This window comes from Cetorhinus maximus, chromosome 18 (genome assembly GCF_964194155.1).
Source record: "Cetorhinus maximus chromosome 18, sCetMax3.hap1.1, whole genome shotgun sequence".
Taxonomy (NCBI): domain Eukaryota; kingdom Metazoa; phylum Chordata; class Chondrichthyes; order Lamniformes; family Cetorhinidae; genus Cetorhinus; species Cetorhinus maximus.
Genome location: NC_135896.1, coordinates 82,043,514 through 82,060,139, shown reverse-complemented (window position 1 = coordinate 82,060,139; position 16,626 = coordinate 82,043,514). Strand labels below are relative to the sequence as shown.

The 16,626-nt window shown below is 47.0% G+C and overlaps 1 protein-coding gene across 2 annotated transcripts in view; it reads left to right on the top strand.

The window, feature by feature from the left end:
• Positions 1-16,626, top strand: part of mapkbp1 (mitogen-activated protein kinase binding protein 1) — a 264,467-nt gene that overhangs the window by 194,975 nt on the left and 52,866 nt on the right. For both annotated transcript variants that reach the window (XM_078563074.1, XM_078563073.1), the window contains exons 11-14: positions 1,108-1,292; positions 7,551-7,642; positions 11,503-11,628; positions 14,832-14,902. In XM_078563074.1, the coding sequence (XP_078419200.1) occupies positions 1,108-1,292; positions 7,551-7,642; positions 11,503-11,628; positions 14,832-14,902 (474 nt within the window). The remainder of the gene's footprint in view (positions 1-1,107; positions 1,293-7,550; positions 7,643-11,502; positions 11,629-14,831; positions 14,903-16,626) is intronic.

The following is a 16,626-nucleotide window of genomic DNA, read 5'->3' as shown; positions in this document are numbered from 1 at the left end:
TTACAATCAAATCGGCCGTGAACTTACTGAATGGCGGAGCAGGCTCGAGGGGCCGAATGGCCTACTCCTGCTCCTAACTCGTAAGTTCATATGTATTAGAACTCTCGACCTCTGGTTTTTTCACCCAGTAACATAGCCATTAGGCAACTTTGCCTGCAGGGTATATCATAAACTACAATCAAATTGGCCGGAGATTTAGTGATGACTTTAAGTTCCTCAAGGCTTTCATGTCCTCACCTTGCTCCCCCTCCACCCCTCCCTTATTTCCTCTAATTCTTTATATTATCTTCAGACCCCTGAACTCCTCTAGGGGTGTCCGCAACAAGGGGGTTTAGCCTTATAATTAGAGCTAGGTTGTTCAGGGTGTTGTCAGGAAACAAAATGTAATGGGAATCTAACTCTGTTCCCCAAAAAGCTGCAGCGGCTTGAGGGCCAGTTGAAAATTTCAAATGGATATTGTTAGGTAAGGTATTAAGGGATGTGGAAACAGGGTAGTAGATGGAGTTAAGGTGCAGACCAGACATGATCTAATACATCATGGAACAGGTTTGTGGGTCCTATTAGTTCCTACTTCATTTCTCACAAGTGTCCTGCTCCCTTCCAAATTGTTGCCACCCTGACCCGAATTCACCAGGTAGCCTGGCCAATGATTCCATCCCAGAACAAGGCCTGGCAGCCCCCTCAGATAGACAAATGATCCCACGGCATTATTTTGAAGAAAAGCAGTCAAGGCTTCCTCCAGTGTTCTACCTTTATCCATCAACCAACATCAATAAAATAGATTATCCAACCATTACCATATGGCTTTGTGGGATCGTGCTGTGTCAAATTTCCTACATTACAACAGCGACTACATTTCAAAAGTGCTCAATTGGCTGCAAAACACTTTGGGTGTGCTGAGGTTGTGAAAGGTGCTACATAAATGCAAGACTTTCTTTCAAATTCCCATTCTTGCATCTTTCATATTCGCATTAGAGAACATAGGTATATGTACCGACATGCCCACACTTGTATCTGTACAGGTTTGAACACACATGTATGTACACAAACACGCACACAAAGGTGAGACTTAAAGTTGTTTTCAATTTCCTCTTCCCCAAAACCCAGGATTTGCTGAAGATTCTGTACATGGACTCCAACACATCGACATTGCTGGATGTGGAAAACACCTCAGCGGGAGGCTCTGACAAACCGGATTCCCAAAACACTGAGGTGAAGACTGGAATCAGAACATTGTGTGTGAGCCCCGATGGACAGCATATGGCATCTGGTGACCGGGCTGGAACTCTGAGGTACGTCACCTCTGAGGAAGGCATCTCTCTCACTAAGCTAAATCAGATCAGTATTACGTACAGCAGAGTCCAGTGGAGCAGTGGAGACGGTGAGATACTCCTGACTGTAATCAATCTAGCACTCTGTACCAGGACTTCCCAAACTGTGGGTCGTGACCCCCAGTAGGGTCACCAGATTAGATTTTGGGGTCTCGAGATCTCTGAGGCAGTAATGGCTGCCATGAAGCTGGGACTGACTTCTAACAGACGCGGTACAGTAATTCGCTCTGCTACTTCCCCAGTCATTTTTGTGCAAAAAGTGTAAATGATCTGACTGAAGTGACTCTGACTTAGCAGCAGATGTACTTTTCATCTGTCAAGTTTTATGAAGAGACACTTAGATGATTGATCAAGGTCTATATATTGCAAGACAGCTTCAAGTTTATAAAGAGGAGAGTAGATGAGCGGCGATTGGCTGACACCAAGCTTACATTTCAAAACAGAGAACTCTAAGAGAGGGATCTTATCATTTGCAGATTCTGGGAATTAATGATATAGAAAGTCTGGGCCTGAATTTTACGCCACTCCCCCACCCCACCACCCCCTTCACTGGTGGGTTTTTAACCGTGGGGGAGCGTGAAATTGAAGAAACGGCTTTCCCTCCAGGTTCCGCCTGCCCCAGCCTTGCAGCGATTTTACCCTTGGCGGGGGTGGGGGGGGTCAAGGCCCGCCCTTGCCCCAGTTGAGGCCCTTATTGGCCACTTAAGGGCTGTTTCCCACCCAGCCTCAATTTTTAGGCTGGCGGGAGGATTTACCTGGCGTAGGGGAAGCACAAAAAGAAGAGGCTTAGATCTGGAGTTGGGCGGGGAGTGGGTATCCCTATCAGAGACCACCAAAAATTTGGTCAAAGGAATAGGCTTTAAGGAGGGTCTTACACGAAGAGAAGGGAGGAGGCGGAGAGGTTTAGAGAGGGAATTCCAGAGAGCGGAGGCCTCCATGTGAAAGTACGGAACTGAGTGTATTAGAAATGGGAGGGACAGAGACAAGGGGCAGAATTGTCCCAGATTTGCACAAAGTGCGGTGATGGGCATTGGCGGCTTTTCACCCCATATCGTCCCAAACCCGCCACGTTAATCATGCATTCCCGGGAAACACGGCGTTTCCATGGTGGGCGGGCTCTCATTCACCCGCCCGCCATCACCTCGCCGCCTCACCGCTCCGGCGCCATATTTAAAGTGCAGCCTCTCAGTGCTTCCAGCCCACGACTGCTGCAAAGAAGACATGGTCCTGAAAGGCCAAAAGACTGCAGCCCCCAGGTTTAATGACGCATCCCTTGAGCGCATTTTGGATGCCATGGAGGCCTGCCAGGATGTCCTCTACCCCCGCTCTGGCCGCAGGATGGGCAGCAACAGCACTAACCTGGCTCGGGATGTGGTGGTCAGCGCCAACGCCGTGCAAAAGAGGACAGCCACCCAGTGCCACAAGAGGGTGAATGATCTCCTCCGTTCCGCCAGGGTAAGTCACGCTTCTCATCACTCTCAGCTCTCACACTCACAAACCCAGCACACACCCACACGACCCTCACTCACTGCCAGTTCAAGGGACATTACCATTCACTGTCTCACACACACCATCATTGTCCTCATCCCGTCCATTGGACCACTCACCACCCACACACGGCAGGCATACTCATCATCTTGTCTGGCAGGCATCCTGCTTACACTCTCCCCATCCTTATTTATGCGGACAAGCTTGCACACAACAAGAGGGAGAGGTCGCAGACCGGTGGAGGAATACCTGAAATCAAAGGTCCTCACCAACTTTGAAAACAAAGCCATCCAGCTGGCCGGCGAGGATCTGGACCGGTCCTGTGCTGACGGTGGTTGGTGGTGCTCTACCAAGTGAGGATCCAACAGTGCAACCTACATCAGATAACCATGCTGTGAGTGATGTGTCCTCTTTCACAGGCCACTGCCATGCACTAATTATCTCTCCTTGTTTTCACAGGCATATCTGCCAAATGGCCGGTGGAGTCCACGACCCAGAGCCTCCAATCAAGCCCGCAGAAACTTCTGAAGAGGAATCTCGAGGCACCCTCCTCGAAGTCCCGTCACAGCACTCACCCTCACCTCCGCCAGCGAGAGACACACACCTCGGTGGACCCTAGCTTTAGAGTAGCCTCAGGATCACAATCCAGTGAACACATCACACTTCTGATCCACAGCAGGCGGTGTCAGGGACTCCCCAGTTTTCTGGCACTCGGACGACTGCTGGAGGCCAGAAATTTGCTGAGTTCGAACCAGATGACGAGCCTCTGGACTTGGTCATGTCACAGTTGCTGGAGCTGTAAAGGCAAGCTCGAGAACACCAGGAAGGGATGGCTGCTCCACTCTTCAGATTGCAAGGCACAATGGAGGAGTCTGTCCACCTTCACGCTGAGGTGATAGCAGCAGTATGCCGACACACTGAGGTCAACACTGTAGGATGGCGGCTTCCATGGAGACCTTGGTCCAAGATGTCGCTCCTGCACTGCTGTGTGGGCTGAACTCCATCGCTGACGCCATAGTTGGCCTCCAATAGTATGTACACGAAAGGGGTGCAGGGCAGCTTGATCTCACTCCAGCTACCCCTGCTCCTCAAGGAGTCAGTCTGGGGCCCTTGGACACCCATAGGGAGGAGGATCAGCAGGGGCACACCCCGGGGTCATCCACCCAGCTATCCCCAGGAATTTCCGGCCCATCCAAATCCCCTCTTCCTGTGACTCCAGCTCCACAGCCCGGGGAGGTGCCACTGCCACACAGCAGGACACCCAAAGCAGGCCGGGGCCCTCGAGAGGAAGCCCGTTAAGGTCGACACAGACAGGGTGTCACAGTCAGCAGGCTGCCTCCACCTCCGCTGTGGATGTCCATGGAGCATCAAGATGTAGCAGCACGGTTAGGAAAGTTAAGGAGAATTAGAAACCCAGCCTGGGCAGGGGTGTTAATCACTTGTGCATAATGTTCACTATTGTCAATAAATTCCCAAGAATCTCTCCCTGCCAATGGCTCCTTGTTCTGATGAGCAGTGTTTGTGTCACTCAGATGTGAAACCTTTCTGCACAAGGTAAAGGCAGGTGTCTCAGTCCAGGGCCTCTTCCCTGTGCTCTGTGCAGCCTTCAGACCAAAGTGATGGTCCGGCCTCACACTCCCTGGACACATTACTGATGCCTGCACCTTGGCAGTGCTGGTCATTGCTGCCAGAATGTCGTGGGCAGACGTCAGAGTTCCATCATTCTCTCTGTGTGCTCTCGGCACCTTTAAATTGGGGCTGGCCTCCATCTCTTCAGCATCTGTGACCGGTGATGCTGTGCTCCTGAAGGGCCCAGGCACTGAAGACGGACAAAGGGCCAAATAGTTTTAAAGTTTCCTGACTGTGTCTCCATGATATGACCCTGATCACAAAGCGCAAGTGAGCTGCCCTCGGCCAGACAGGAGTCAGACATTCTCAGAGGCTATGTGAAGATCTGTGGAGTGTCCTCACTGCATATCGTCATCATCCTCCTGCAATCAAGCAACTATTAGGGCCTCCACTGCGTCTCCATGACAGGAGCATTCTCACAGAGGATATGTGTGCTGCCATAAGCCAGACTGGAGTCAAACGTTCAGAGATGCTATGTGAGAATGTTATGGTGTCTCCTCACTGCATGTCGTCATCATTCTCCACAAATCTAGCAGCTATGAGGGCCTCCTGAGCGTGCCTGCCTCATCTGGCCAATGTGAGGGCCTCATCGCCATCATTGTCACCTTCGAGGACCTCCTCACCCTCATCACCGTGTACTTCCTCCTCATCGGAGGAGACCTCCTACTCCTGCATCTCCTCAGCCAGCTCTTCTCCCAGTTGCAGGTCAGGTTGTGAAGGGCACAGCAGGTGATGACAGTCATGAAACCCTCTGCAGACTATATTGCAGGGCTCCACCAGACTGGTCCATGCATCGGAACCACATTTTCAGCATCCCAGTGATTTGTTCCACCAAATTGTGAGCTGCTGCATGAGCGTCATTATACCTTCACTCTGCTGCAGTCTGAGGCCCCGGCACTGATGTCATCAGGCATGTCCTCTGTGGGTAGCCCTTGTCCCCGAGGAGCCATCCCTGCAGCCTCTGTGGACCCTGGAAGGTGTCAGAGATCTGTGACTGACCGAAAATGTAGGAGTCTGGGAATCATGCGCAGACCTGCAGGATGTGTTTGTGGTGGCAGCACATCAGCTGCACAGCGAATAAAAGCCCTTGCAGTTGATGTAGTTGACCGTGTGTTGCAACAGAGATCTGAGCGCCACTTGAGTGCAGTCAATGGCACCCTGCATCTGTGGGAAACCAGAGATCTGGGCAAATCCAATTGTTCTTGCATCCTGGCTCTCCTGGTCTCAGGCAAATTGCACATGGTTGTGTGCCCTCTCAAGGATGGCATCTGTGCCCTCACGGATGCATTTGTGGGTGGAGGCTTGTGATATCCCACAGAGGTCCCCTGTAGTTCCCTGCAAGGAGCCACTGGTGTAGAAATTGAGCACTGCTGTCACTTTCACGGCCACTGGCAGTGGATGCCCTCCATGTCCCCGTGGCGCCAAATCCTGCAGCAGCTGGCAGATGTGACCAACCAGTTCCCTAGACATGCGCGGTCTTTGGTTCTCGGTCATCTGCAAGAATGAAAGGTGGCATCTATAGACCCTCGGTCTCGAGGCACTGACCAGGGACAGCTCGCTGTGGTTCTTTGGCAGCAAATATGGGAGTCTCAGCCACCCCTTCTTCCAGAGGGTGCTGCTTCTCCCTCTGCGCAGCCAGGCACCTCTGTCGCTCTCTTCTCTGTCGTCTTCACTCTCTGTACGCCTAGTACAACTAGTTCACCAAGCTCCATGCTCCTGATGTACTCCTACAGGATGAAAGGGAGACACGTGGTTAGCATGGGTGTACTAAGAACCTAAGTTAAGTGTGACAGCCCCTTGACGCTTCCCAGAGAATGCTGGCCTCCACTTGGATGGTCAGAGATTAATGCATTGTATAGCTATCCGAAACCCCACCCACCTCCACCCCTCTCCACCTGACCGATTGGCGGCAACTTTGCCCATTGGTCTGCATGCTATGCTCTCAGCTCAGGCACAGACATTCTCCTAACCCGCACTGCAAGGCTGCGCTGTTAGCTTGAGCCATGGGAGAGACTGGTCCAAACCAGGATGATGACATTGCGAGGGGCTGTGAGCACCTCCAGCAGTGACTGCTCCATGGTCAGCTTTAGCAAGGATATTGTATAACATTCCCAGTCGTCCAACTGTTCTGCCATCCACTAAAATGCTCATTATTTTGCAGTTTGTGTCTGAGGGCTGAAAAGCTCTGGAGCCCTTGGTGGTGCTTTGATGCCTCTGCGTTGCTTGAATGAGCAGATAAGCTAGAGGCCCGAATCCAATCATATCAGTGCGGCTGTGCCTGGACAGTTTCAGCTGCAGAGGAAAGGTCATGTTATGCGTGGCCACTTCCCTCCCCCTCAGCTCCCCACCCCGTACGTGCTTGCGCTACATACAACCGCAGGGCAGCCTTTGCCCGGCCCCCCCCCCCCCTCAAAGTCACCCCAACCGCAGGGCAGCCTTTGCCCGCTCCCCCAATGCACATCAACCTTGCAGCCCAACAGGCATCGCTTGTGAGCGCACTGCAACATTACTGTGCACCCACCTCTGAGCTCCCCTCAAGGTGCAGCCCGCCAAGTGCACGCCTTTTATATGCTGTTGTGAAACATGTTGCCATGCAATCACACCGACATGGGTGGGCGACCCAGTGGGGGGTGCCGGGGGGGGGCGGGGGTGGGGGGGCTGTTAATGAGCCCGGTGGGCTGCTCTTATAATGATACGCTGATGTATTACAATGAGGTTCCCGACGTCCAATGGTAGGAAACGCAGCCCACCTTCAACAGGCTGAGCGGACGATCGCAAACTGGTTTCACGATGTCATTAAATCGATTTTTGGTCTCCTCTCCATATTGTCTCTTCACGCCACCGAACACACCCAATGCCAGCGGGCACAGACGATTCCACCCAAGAAGTGGCAAGGCTATGGTGGGATTTATAAACTTAGGCATTAATTTTAAATATGTTGCCTTGAGGGTTCAGTGGTAAGGTAATCAGCAAAAACAGGGTAATGGGTGACTATCACAGTTAGTTTGGTTGTCTACACCCAATTTATCCATCCACCCTACACTAGGTATATGGTACAGCCTGGAATGGATTGATGTACCTGTGTTGCATTGTGTCTGTCAGGGTCCATGATCTCCAACTACTGAGAGAACTCCTTCAAGTGGAGGCCCATGACTCAGAGATCCTGTGTCTCGAATACTCCAAACCAGAAACTGGTAAGAACATATTTAACACCATTGCATTCTATACTAGGGTATTCCAGTAGAAATCATTGACTGGGCTGTGGCAACACTGTTTTTACAACGTGTACTGGTTTTAGTTGAAAATATTGTTTGTGCCCTTTTAGAAAGGGGACACTTCTATTGAATTATTCTTGTTGATGACACTGGGACAACTCAGTATCATCCTAATTGACAATTAAGAAGAGGTGAAACTGTCTCATTCATTCATTCACATAATAAGGTAAAAGTACCTCTCATGGGCATATTTATTGAACAGACATCTACTGCCATCCAGTAACCGAGGGAGTAAAGCATTCACAGCGATTGAAGAACAATCACACACTGTGCTTTACATCTTAGCATTCTACCAACTAACGGATGAAAAGGTTAAAGTTCACCTGTATACACTGTATAAATATGAAGACTGAGATCACATGTCCAATGACAATGGCTGTTACTCATTTTTTATTCATCAATCAACATGCAATTAGCCACATCTGGATTCTCAATTGGCTAACTCTGGCTAATATATTTAAAATATAGCAACTGGCTATATATTGGACATCACTTACCTATACGATGACCAATATCTAAGTTACCTCAAAATACCCAGTGACTGAATCATGTAGAAGAGTTAAATCCTAGGTTCAATCTTTAAGTTGCTCTTAGTTAATTGACATCAATCAGAATGGAAATGGTACCTCATATTTGGCCTTGTCACAGCTGGACCCAGAAGAGTTGCAATCAGCCAAGGTTTCCCACTCCTGATTGTTTCCCAATGAGAACTGTGTGAGTGTGGACAAAGGGTGACAATTAAAAAAAGAACGAAAGTGCATTTATATAGCTCCTTTCACATCTTTGGGACATTCCAAAGCACTTTACAACCCCTTGATTTCTTTCAAAGTGTGATCACAGTTTCCCAGGCACATAGGGCAGCAGAATTTGTTCATTGCAAGATCCTACAAGCAGCAGGGACATAAGTAACAGTGGAAAGATTGGTGTAGACTGGTGTAAGAGAGAGTCCTCTTCTGATGATGGCGTTAAGGCATTTAGTTGGTGCAAAGTAGAATGTTGGATTTGTGGATGAATTCCGATTGGAATGAACCCAATTCATCGGTAATTCATTTTAACTTTTGGGTTTCGAACGAGTCTTTAAACCCACAAGGTAAGGTGAGCCTCTTCAGATAGAAATATAAATTAGTACAGAGTTATAATATAGAATTAGTTAAATCAAAACATATAAGAATCATACATCCATTCAATTAAACCTTCTCATCGGTATCATTATCTGTATTCTTTCTACACTAAACTACTTTCAAGTACATCACTCAAAAGAACATAAATACTCATCTTATCCAAAAGACCTCTATGGCTTTTGATGGGCGATCAGTACCTTGTAAGCATGCATCTTCTTCCTTCTTTTGGACAAGTATCTTCAGTCAGAACATGGCTAGCTAACGGTGTCTCTGGAGATGGGATTTTTAACCCTTAGAGAAGGTTCAAGACCCTCTTTCTCTCCACATGTTAATGGGATCTTTGATTGGCTGACATATTCTTTAATGCAGCTTAATTGGTCTTAGCCTTTGTGCATGATTAATCTTGATATTTTGTATAACATTTGGTTTCTGAACTTTCTTCTAATCTGACAAAAATACATTCTTTTGTAGCCACTCTGTGCCTACATTTTAACTTAGGGTTTGTAAGAAGACTTTATATCAAACATAAAATCTCTTTAAGAATATTCCTAGTATTAACCTGCATACGTTTAAAGACCAGTCTTGCGATAAAACTACTAATTACTTCATAGTTATTTAATTATAACTGAGATTCAACCTTAGTTTCTGGGCTGGGATCCAACCAATCATACCAGTCGATGGATCAAGATCTCAGCTATCCCTATCTATTGTTTCCATAGTTACGTACATTTTAACAGTGCAGATTTGTCATTTGTTTTTAAACTACAAAATTGATTCTAGTGAGCTAATCTTAATTTAAATGTCAAAACTTTAAAAAAAGTAACATAACACAGCTAAAGTTACATACCAATAAAAGGTGAACCAATAATGCCAGTTCTCTTAATGATCAATGGTTAAATCTTTGATTTTCACTAAAAGACACACTGCTTGCAATTTTGATATTACTTCAATACATTAAGCCATAACTTCTGAGCTCCCCAGTGTCATATTAGGGGGTTAACCCAAAGACGCACTGGGGAATCCCGCTCAGAAGTTCCCAGGTAAGGTTTGCACTGCAGTTGCTGAAAGTGCAAACATCCCCTAGGCAATTGCCCTGCACTGGAAATCATCCAAAAATGCGACTTAAATCGCAAACTTCGGATGTTCAGACTGGGTTACACCGTTACCCATAAACAGTTAGAAGAATTAAAGCCTCCTCTAACTTCTGGTTAACCATTGCATAGACCCACACCGACACTGCACAGGACTGCCACTCAAGGGAAGTTCAGGCCCAATGTATCACTGTAGGGTACATGCAGTAATTATGCTGAACCTGACAAAAGTTTTCAATATTGAGGTGCCACATACTTTGTTAAAATACTTCTTTTAAATGGTTTTAAAATATATTGATTTGTCTAATGTCTTCAAAATTGAGGTTCCCTATCTTAAAATCATCTGTTGATGCCTTGTCTAATTCATTGTCAGTATAACAATACATAAAGTGATTACTGTTAATAGGAATCCCATGTTACTTCTAAGATGGGTTCCTTTGGCCCTGTTTATTCGGTAAGTTAAGTCTGAGGATGATGGACTTTTACCAAGAATCACCATCTAAGCTTACAAGAAGGAACTTTATTCTGCATTTGGCTGTGCTATGCTTGAACATTTGTGCTGAATATGGGAAGAGTTCCACTGTCTTTTCTCTCCTACCCCGCCCTCCCTCCAACACTAAAAGATACCCAAAAACTGTTATAAGTTTTCAGAAAAAGCATATGGATAATGGTGCATATGATAATGCATATGCCTCATTAGAGACAGGGCTGAAGCCAAGATTTTCACATCGTGTTCTCCAGCAGTGAGATTCTGTGTTGAGAAAGGAACCTTGCAAATGCCCCCTTTAAAATGATATTACTTATTATCAGTTGCAATGGATACAGATTTGAGACACTGATCCGGTCCCAGGAGGCAAATATTAAATATAAACCTACATTGCATTGTATTGCCCCATCATTTGGATGGTTGGCTTGTTGTCCACGGCCAAGGTTCTGTGTATTTTGCATATGACTGTAATATTAAGACATTTTCTTCATAAATTTGAGCTCTTCCAAAATTCTTCTGCCCATATCATAACTCATACCAAGTCCTGATCAACCATCCCCCCTCAGGTTTCCAGTATTAATTTCTGGCCTTGCAATGGCTCAATATTATACTTCTCATTCTTCTGTTCAAATCCCTCCAACCCCATGCCCTTCCCAATCTCTATAAACTCTTTCAGCCCTACAACCCCCTGAGACATTCTCCAATTCTGGTCTCTTTTGCATTTCTGATTTTCATCGCACCGCCATTAATGGCCGTGCCTTTAGCAGCCCCCCTCCTCACCCCCACCCCCCAGGGCCTTATCTCTGGAATTCCCTCCCTAAACGTCTCCACCATCAGCTTTCTCTCTTTTGAGACACTTCTTAAAGCCTAACTTTTTGCCCAAGGTTTTGATCACCTGTCTTCGTATTTCTATGTAGCTTGGTCTCAAATTTTGTCCATTAACACTCCTATGAGTGCCCCGGGGTGTTTTATTACATTTAAGGCGCTATTATTTGCAAGTTATTGTTACTGTTGCTGGGCAGGCTTTGCCCCATGTCTGTACCTGATTTTTATTTCAACTCTTTCCTTATTCATCGCCAGGAATGAAGTTGTTGGCGTCTGCCAGCAGAGACCGTCTGATCCACGTGTTAGACGCAGAGAACGATTACAGCCTGCTCCAAACCCTGGATGAGCATTCCTCCTCCATCACTGCCGTCAAGTTTACAGGTACGTGTGTGCGCGCACCTCATGCTTAGTGTCATCTAGGAACCCCCATTTACAGAATGGTGCTTGGCTGCATTAACCAGCTGTGCTTCCTTCATGTCTTTTACAGTTGTATGGAACATTGAAACCACGCGCTTCCTCTTTTCCACACGTGTTTCCTCTTCGGTTTCAGGAAGGGTTAGGATGCTGAGAGCAAATGGGTTGTCTACTTGTGGTGCCAGATATGTGCTAGTATTTAATGGAGGCGATGGGGGTCTCACCCACTACTAGAGAGCTGGCAAGAGCACTGCATCGCTAACACCTCCTTTCAGGAATGCCCGCAGAATTAAGTGCCAATCGGGCACTTAATTGGGAAGTGGCGAGCCTTCCTTGGGATCAAGGACCCCTGGGATGGAAATCCTGCCCCCCTCCCGAGAGCTGCTGGCCAATCAGAAGCAAGCAGCTGTGTATTGCTCGGCAGTGCCACCAGGGGAGCAGTGGCAGCTGCCAGCACCATCCCAAGTCCCAAGAGTGCCGAGGGACCCAGGCCACAGGTGAGTGATGGCGGGATGGGGGTCACTGGGTGGGATCGCAGGGCCGGAGGTTCAGTTCCGAGGACAGGGTGCTGGCTCTCAGTGGCCACCCCCCCTCCCCACTTCTGGATGCTAGGTCCTTCTATCAGGCACTGAGAGCCTTTGAATGAGGACATCCCCCCCTGGAAGCTCACAAGCAACTCCCACAGGGTTTGCCTTTTGGGCTTCCCTCATGGCGAGTTCAATAGCAGCAGCAGTGGGATGAGGCCTTTAAGTGGACATTAGTTGCCCACTCAAGGGCTTAAATTGGATGGGGGGAGAGGTGGGGGGGGTGCAAGGCTGTCACAGGCCTTCCTGCCCTGGACTTAATCAGGGCAGAGACAAGGTGGTGGGGTCCACCTGCCACCCTCCCGCCCAATTAAATGCCTCTTCCACTACCAAATGCACCTGGGCGGGGGGCATTAAATTCCACCCAAGGAATCAAGCTGAAAGTTGGATCCTCAGTTAATTTCACGGTTCAAGTCTCCATCTCAACAACTAGTGGAATTTAAATTCAATTTATAAGAAATCTTGAATCAAAAGCTAATCTCACTAATGGTGACCATGAAACTATCAATTGTCATAAAAACCCACCTGGCTCACTAATGTCCTTTAGAGAAGGAAATCTGTCACCCTTACCTGGTCTGGCCTACGTGTGACTCCAGATCCACAGCAATGTGGTTGACTCTTAACTGCCCAGTTCATGGGCAATTAGGGACTGGCAATAAATGATGGCCTTGCCAGTGAGACCCGTATCCCATGCAGAAAAAGTGCAGCCCTCACTCTATCAGCATAATCTCCTATTCCTTTCTTGCCCATGTGCTTACCTACTGCCCCCTTAAATGCATCTATGCTATTCACCAAATGGTAGCCAGTTTCCCATTCTCACCATTCTCTGGGTAAAGAAGTTTATGTGGAATTCCTTATTGGATTTATTGGTGAATATTTTATATTTATGGCCCCTAGTTTGGACTCACCCACAAGTGAAAACATTTTTATTATTTTAAAGATCTCTGTTATATCATCCCTCAACCTTTCTCTTCTAGAGGGAAAAAAAAGCCCAGCTTGTCAAATGACGATGGACGTGTGACAGTCACAGGGTTCAGTTGTTTGATGTATGAAGGTTCCATGCCTTCCTCAAAGAGGTGACAATGTTAGTGAAGAAATAGTAAAAATGTGTAAGCAGAATAATCTAATATCATAAAGCAACAATAATTTGCATTTATGCAGCATCTTTAAACGAAGAAAAGCATCTGAAAATGCTTCATAGGAATGTTACCTCACAGCAATCTACTCCAAGCCTCCATAAGGGGACATTAGGACATTGGACATTGGAAGAATGCAGAGATCTCAAAGGGCTGGAGGTGATGACAGAGATAAGGAAAAGCAACGCCCTGAATGTTCAAGTCACCATTCCTACATGCAGGAAATGATGAATCTGGGGCCAGTCATTTCCTTAATCTAGGTTTATCAGCACAGACTCTATTGTTCCTCCTCTACACCTGGTGTAAACTGATTTTATACACTTGGAATAATTCCCTAATCTTTCCCCAATTGGTGGCAGTTGCTCACAATTACTAACTAAAGCATGCACTCCATTGTAGCATGATTCCAACATTAACACTGAAGGGATTTGAAATCAAGGATGAGAATTTTAAATTGTAGGCGTTTGGGGGACTGGGAGTCATTGTAGGTCAGCAAGCACAGGGGCGATGGGTGAACAGGACTTGGTGCAGGCTAATATAAATAAAACACAGCCCTACCCTCAGGCCCTCAGGTGGGAGGATGGTGGTGGCCTGAGTTTAACAGAGGTAAAAGATCCCATGGCACAATTTCAAAGAAAGGTAACCCAGAAGGCAAAAAACAGTTTGGACCAGTAAACATATTTCTCAGTTTTTACTGGTGTCCCATTTTAAAGTATACAAGTCCAGTTTGGACCAGTATTCTTATTTCCCAGTTTTTACAGTTTTTTTTTCCTTCTGGGAAGGGAGTTATCCCTGTTATCCTGGTCAATGTTGATCCCTCAATCAGCATGACCAAAACAGATTATCTGGTCACGATCATATAACTGTTGATGGGACCTTGGTGCGTGTAAATTAGCTGCCGTGTTTCTTACAAGTTACTGCATTTCAAAAAGCATTTAATTGGCTGTAAAGTGCTTTGAGGCGTCTGTGGTGCTTGTGAAAGATGCTGTATAAATGTTTACTGTGCCTGAGCTGGAGCTGGCACTGAGAGACACATGGGCTGTAGAGTACCAGATGGCAGTGAGTTGTCCACATTCGACCAGTGTGGACACTTGCAAGGTCTGATTTTTCACATCTGAATTGGCAGAGCTCCTGCTTTTGCATGTGGGTTCCCAGCGGTTGCTCACAGTGCTTTGATGGAGCACCTTACTCTTGGTATAGGTGGACATAGAAGAACTGATGCATTGGCTTCACCTGCTTTGCTTGCTGTGTCCTTCCTCAATAAACAGGCTGATGGGCAGTTAACTCTGTGGTGAAATGATTCATAACTGTTCTGTCAGCAGTCCTGCTGCCCTGGGACTCAAGAAGCTGATATTTTTCTTCCTGTTCAGTGAAATTGGGAACATAAGTAAGCCAATTGGCAATCCCAAGTTACCATGGCAACTCAGTCACCTTCCTTTCTTCTTCACAGCAAATGATGGGAGTGTCAGGATGATCACCTGTGGCGCAGACAAGAGCATTTACTTCCGGACAGCACAGAAGGTAATAGATAGTGGCACTGTAAGTTCAGATACCTGTGACTGGAATCTAATCGAGGGGTTCAGATGGTTTATATATAGAATAATGGATACCCGGGAGTGAGTTACAGGCTGGAATCTAATCGAGGGGTTCAGACGATTTATATATAGAATAATGGATACCCGGGAGTGAGTTACAGACTGGAATCTAATCGAGGGGTTCAGATGGTTTATATATAGAATAATGGATACCTGGGAGTGAGTTACAGGCTGGAATCTAATCGAGGGGTTCAGATGGTTTACATATAGAATAGTGGATACCCGGGAGTGAGTTACAGGCTGGAATCTAATCGAGGGGTTCAGACGATTTATATATGGAATAATGGATACCCGGTAGTGAGTTACAGGCTGGAATCTAATTGAGGGGTTCAGATGGTTTATATATAGAATAATGGATATCCGGGAGTGAGTTCCAGGCTGAAATCTAATCGAAGGGTTTGGTTCATGTGTAGTATCATCGTTAGGATTAAGTTACTCTTTCAGAATAAATTAGGGGGGTCTTTACTTTTGCACAAAGCTGAGTTACAGTGAGGGATGTGGGGTGTATCATTGTTAAAGTAAAGGGTATGGGTTATATCAGTGTTACAGTGAGGGGTGTGGGGTATATCAGTGTTACAATGAGGGGTGTGGGGTATATCAGTGTTACAGTGAGGGGTGTGGGGTATATCAGTGTTACAGTGAGGGGTGTGGGGTATATCAGTGTTACAGTGAGGGGTGTGGGGTATATCAGTGTTACAGTGAGGGGTGTGGGGTATATCAGTGTTACAGTGAGGGGTGTGGGATATATCAGTGTTACAGTGCGGGGTGTGGGGTATATCAGTGTTACAGTGAGGGGTGTGGGGTATATCAGTGTTACAGTGAGGGGTGTGGGGTATATCAGTGTTACAGTGAGGGGTGTGGGGTATATCAGTGTTACAGTGAGGGGTGTGGGGTATATCAGTGTTACAGTGAGGGGTGTGGGGTATATCAGTGTTACAGTGAGGGGTGTGGGATATATCAGTGTTACAGTGAGGGGTGTGGGGTATATCAGCGTTACAGTGAGGGGTGTGGGGTATATCAGTGTTACAGTGAGGGGTGTGGGATATATCAGTGTGTTACAGTGAGGGGTGTGGGATATATCAGTGTTACAGTGAGGGGTGTGGGATATATCAGTGTTACAGTGAGGGTTGTGGGGTATATCAGTGTTACAGTGAGGGGTATGGGATATATCAGTGTTACAGTGAGGGTTGTGGGGTATATCAGTGTTACAGTGAGGGTTGTGGGGTATATCAGTGTTACAGTGAGGGGTGTGGGGTATATCAGTGTTACAGTGAGGGGTGTGGGGTATATCAGTGTTACAGTGAGGGGTGTGGGGTATATCAGTGTTACAGTGAGGGGTGTGGGATATATCAGTGTTACAGTGAGGGGTGTGGGGTATATCAGCGTTACAGTGAGGGGTGTGGGGTATATCAGTGTTACAGTGAGGGGTGTGGGATATATCAGTGTGTTACAGTGAGGGGTGTGGGATATATCAGTGTTACAGTGAGGGGTGTGGGATATATCAGTGTTACAGTGAGGGTTGTGGGGTATATCAGTGTTACAGTGAGGGGTGTGGGATATATCAGTGTTACAGTGAGGGTTGTGGGGTATATCAGTGTTACAGTGAGGGTTGTGGGGTATATCAGTGTTACAGTGAGGGGTGTGGGGTAT